At 41.7% G+C, this 5,000-nt stretch overlaps 1 protein-coding gene across 1 annotated transcript in view; it reads right to left on the reverse strand.

Moving 5' to 3' along the window:
• The window catches only part of LOC137969533 (polyunsaturated fatty acid 5-lipoxygenase-like), a 42,078-nt gene that overhangs the window by 29,664 nt on the left and 7,414 nt on the right, over positions 1-5,000 (reverse strand). Inside the window, exons 3-4 of the mRNA XM_068815831.1 lie at positions 735-1,086; positions 489-624 (exon numbers count right to left, since the gene is read on the reverse strand). Of these exons, the coding sequence (XP_068671932.1) occupies positions 489-624; positions 735-1,086 (488 nt within the window). The remainder of the gene's footprint in view (positions 1-488; positions 625-734; positions 1,087-5,000) is intronic.

Raw genomic sequence — 5,000 nt, forward strand, 5'->3', positions numbered from 1 at the left:
TTTCTCCTCGACCCAGCTCTCTCAAGAACATAATGTTAGTGATGGCGGACTATTAAAAAGGAAAATTACAGTTAAAATAAAGAGGTGTCTTTTTGAAATCAAGGCCTAAAACGTGGGTCACTTAGTGTTTTGTTAACATAGTTTGAAATCCAAAGAAAAATATGAATTGATTTTTTTTTTGATTTTTTGCGACTGGCTTGAAGAAAAGTTTAAAAAGGAAATGAAATGAAAAAAAAGCTAATTGTAATCGAAAGGACTATGTTTTGTCCAGGACAGTCGACTGCGATTAAACCGTTAAAATCGAACTCATTTCGTTAGATATACGAGAGGATATTTTAGACCCTGTGGACCCCAAATAGGTGTCCGTGTCCGCTTACGAGAGACGTCCGATTACCGGTGGCGTCCTTTAGTGGAGGTTCGACTGTACTCAAGTTTTGCCAGTCAAAGTAAGACAGATCCACTTTTTCTGCTGACAGTTTAAGCCCTACCTCCATGGATAGTCACCTGGCGGATGGACATCGGGTTGGTTCCCGCCAGACGCTGCTGAGTGAAGTACTTGTCGCTTATCCATAAAGGTTTATTTCTAATGAAAGCCTCATATCTGGAAGGAAGTCTTGCGTATCTCTAGAAGGGAAAAAGAGACCGTTTCGTTAAGAAGAATTCCGGGAAGGAAACGTTTTCTGGTTGGTTAGTACCCAGTAGTCAGGAAACCAAGACCCCCCTCATCTACTTACTCCAATTGCTGGCTCCATGAATGACTGGAAAAATGCTGATAGCAGGAGATATTCTGAAATGTTTGTGATCTCCTTTCCACCAGTGATACTCAAATATTGGTAAAGAGATGCATTGCTCGTTAAAACCGAGGTAAGGTAACCATTGAGGCAGTATCTGCTGAAAGGATCTTGAGTTAACACAACAGCCAGTTCATTGGGTGTCATATTTAATAATGCAAATCCGTGCACGGAAGCGTCGAATTTGTAGGTAAACGTGGTCTGTTTTCCAGCCAGCTCTTTGTCCCTCATCGCTTTACATATTTCACTGGTCTCTTGAGGAAGGGACACCTCACACGGGACTGCAGTTACAGACCTTGATAAAGAAATGAAATTGGTAATTATAATATAATAATATAAAAATTACTTTAGTAAAACTAAAATATCGGGACTTTTATTGGCTTTTAAATTTTAAAGCTACATCAGCTAACTCCAGCTGGCTTATAGCATGGCGAGAATCTTTTAAGATGTTTACAAAATGTGTAAAGAAAATAAGTTAAGATAATTTAATATGGAGGTATATCTATGACAAAATGCAATCCTCTGTAATTGATATAGTAGTTTCCAAATCGTGAATGCATCGATCCGAACACCCGTTTCAGGTATCATGCAGATAGTCAAAATACAAAAAAAGGCATAATGCAAATAGGCATAACGCGAAAAGGCAAAACGCAAATAGGCATAACACGACGGAAAAGGCAAAATGCAAGTAAGCATAACGCAAATAGGCATAACACGAAAAAGCTTAATGCAAATAGGCATAACGCCAAAGGGCATCACGCAAGTAGGCATCGCGCAAATAGACATCACGCAAATAATCATTACGCGAGACAATCAGCGGTCGTAGGAATGACCTGGAGCCTTCGCATCTTTTTTGAGAAGATGGTGATCGAACGGGCGATACCTTCTTCTTCCACTCGAATGTCTTGGCTCAATATTAGAGAATCGTTACTGAACTATTACGCTAGGAAGAAAATGGTTTCCTGAAGTGATTTTGATTCCTTTCGACTTAAGCAATTAATTTATGTCCTTTTTCAGCTGAAACTATTAATCCGCAGAGTGCACAGGTAGTCTATTCTTCGAAAAGCTTTGGCAATGACAGAAAACTTTTACCACGAAGTCAATGCTACACAGGTACCTGCTGTTTTTTTATACGGGTCAACCAGGCCGACCAAGATTCCAAATAAAAACCGACAGCTTGAAATTGCCACAACGATGTTTTTTTCAGTAAGCGCTCTTTCATGCTCGGACTGATCTTCGGTCGTTCTCTCGTCGCTCAGAAGCCGAATTGCATCGCTTAAAACAGACGACACTGTCTACTGTGAAGCAGAACGTACACAATTTGCAACCATTTTCAAAGTGGTACTATCTGAACTAGCGGCGCGAGTTTCTGTGGGGGCTAGTTTTATCGTGCTTTCTGCAGCAATTACCGACCCTTCCCCCACTCCCGACCACATACCCACCCCTTCCTCCCTCTCGCGTTAACACTTTTAAAGAGATGCCTTTTCGCAGTATGTCTGTCTAAGTTATGCCTTTTCACGTTATGCCTATTTGCGTGATTGCTTTTGTCATTATGCCTTTCTACATTTTGACTATCTACATGATACCTGAAACTAGTGTTCGCCCTTCAGGCTCGGATCGATGCATTGGTGATTTGGAAATTACTATATCAATTATGAAAGAGGATTGCATTTTCTCATAGCTATACCTGACAGTAACTTCCATTATTTAAGTTCAATTTTTTTTTTTGGTGACCAAAAAGGAATCAAAAGGATATGGAATTAACAGTGAAAGTGATTGCTTGTATTGCGGTGAATTAGATTCCATAGGAAACACTTTTCTAGACTGCCAATTCACCTTGTCTTTTACTCGTCCGCTGGTGTGGTGGTTTAATGCAACAAACAATACTAGTTTGTAAAAGAAATCGTGTTTGGCTTGTTCAAGTAAGCCTTGCTGCGCATAGGGCTATGAGAAGCTTTTACTATACTTTATTATGCATGATGTATTACATCTATTCAAACAAGCTTAAAGATAGCTCGATTGTTTTGTCTGAATTTTCTTTTTCTTTTTTATATGTATCTTGGTATTCAACTGTCATGTAAACTTCCGAATGTGTTACGTGTTCAAAAATTAATAAAATATAACAATGAATAATAATAATAATAATAATAATAATAATAATAATAATAATAATAATAATAATAATAATAATAATAATAATAATAATAAACTATTCTGTCAGTGGCTCCTCCGTAGACCGCTGCCTAGTCGTGGTGGGGGAGTTTGCGTGCCTCAGTGACCTTGAGAGCTTTACCGTCGGGGGTATTCCCCCAGTAGGTCCAACCTTGGCGGGCAGGTCAAAGGGTAGAGGCCAGACTAAATGGTAGTCACTAGTCCTCCAGGTTGGGGGTTGGGCGTGCGGCTAATCCTCGCACCCCGTAAAAATTATCTGATTACGGAAACCGAACCGGCCTTAAGAGTCCTCATGGGCCCGATGAGGATAAGTAAGTAAGTAAGTAAGTACTCCGTCAGTGGAGAATGGTTAAAGAGTGGTATTTTTCGAAGGGCCCCCGCCGGACTCAAATCAGTAACGACTTTTGGATCGGAGGACGAGGCCGACTACGAGAACGAGTTTCCGTCCTGAGCACGCGCACTTCGAAAAATGTCTGTCTCCAAACCTTATGCGCATGATCAGTACGGAAAACTCGTACTCGTAGTCCTCCTCGTCCTCCGATCTAAAGCTTCCTAACCTCAGCTTGCTAGACATGGTCTGGAACTTCTACGAGTACGAGTTTCCGTTCTGAGGGCGCGCACTTCGAAAAATGTCTGTCTCCAAACCCTATGTGCATGATCAGTACGGAAAACCCGTACTCGTAGTCCTCCTCGTCCTCCGATCGAACGCTTCCTAACCTCAGCTTGCTGGACTTGATCTGGGTCTATGAGTACGAGTTTCCGTTCTGAGCGCGCGCACTTCAAAAAATGTCGGCCTCCAAACCTTATGCGCATGTTCATTACAGAAAACTCGTACTCGTAGTCGTCCTCGGCCTCCGTTCTAAACCTCGCTAAACTCAGCTTGCATTTGCTGGACTTCATCTGGGACTTCATCTGGGACTTCTATTACTGCAATTTTTATAATTCTGCGGAATCTTACCTTCAAGCGCCAAGTGCCAAGCTGCGTTTTGGCTTCCATCAATCAAATTTCCAATTATTGCTGGGAATATCGACTCCGCCTCCGGAAAGTGAATTGGCGTTTTTGGTTTTTGTTTAGTTCACAGTTTGAACACCATTATGAGATGTTTTTAGAATGAAATTCTTCAGTAAAAAGATTCGCACAGATTCCAACTGTTAGGACCTTGTTATTTGACTATCTTAAGGCTTTTGACCTTATTGACCATGGTATTGTCGTCACTGAATTATCTCAATTAGATATCCCACTTAGTATTGCCAACTGGGTTTCAGATTTTCTTTTCGATCGATCACAGAGAATCAAGTTAACAGAGGGTTGCTTTTCTGAGTGGGGTTCCGTCCCATCCGGGGTCCCACAGGGAACTAAGTTTAGGCCCCTGGCTATTTGTTTTAATGATAAGCGATCTAGATATTACTTCACCACACCTTTGGAAATTTGTAGACGACACCACTGCGTCAGAGTTCATTCCAAAGGGTGGTGCCAGCAATGCCCAGTGTATAACTGACCGGGTCATCCAGTGGTCTCATAATAACAGAGTCCCACCTTAACGCTGGGAATCGCCTTTGCCAGATAACCAGCTGAGTTTGATCCAGTGATTGTCTGCAGAAAAGAGCTGGAGGTGGTGGACCGTGTTAAGTTGCTAGGTGTAACAATAAGTAGTTCCCTCTCATGGAACACTCATATAGGCGAGCTAATCAAAAAGGCTAGCAAGCGGCTTTATTTTCTGGCGCAGCCTAAACGGGCTAGAGGGCCGCCTAATGACCAAGTCCTTTTCGATACTGCATGTATTAGGTCAATAATTGATTATGCTATACCTGCCTTCTACCATGGCCTTTCCAAGTATCTTAGAAAGGAACTAGTACGTTTAGAGAAACGCGCCATATCGATTATAGTAGCAGGCACCAGCTACAACACTGGGTTGGATGTTTTGGGGATTTTATCTCTGGGCGAACACCATGATCAGCTTTGTAACACCCTTTTTAACAGGATCCTTTCGGACCCGAATCATGGACTACAGAAGAAAGCTATTCGCATTATTACCT

This window comes from Montipora foliosa, chromosome 9, assembly GCF_036669935.1.
Source record: "Montipora foliosa isolate CH-2021 chromosome 9, ASM3666993v2, whole genome shotgun sequence".
Taxonomy (NCBI): domain Eukaryota; kingdom Metazoa; phylum Cnidaria; class Anthozoa; order Scleractinia; family Acroporidae; genus Montipora; species Montipora foliosa.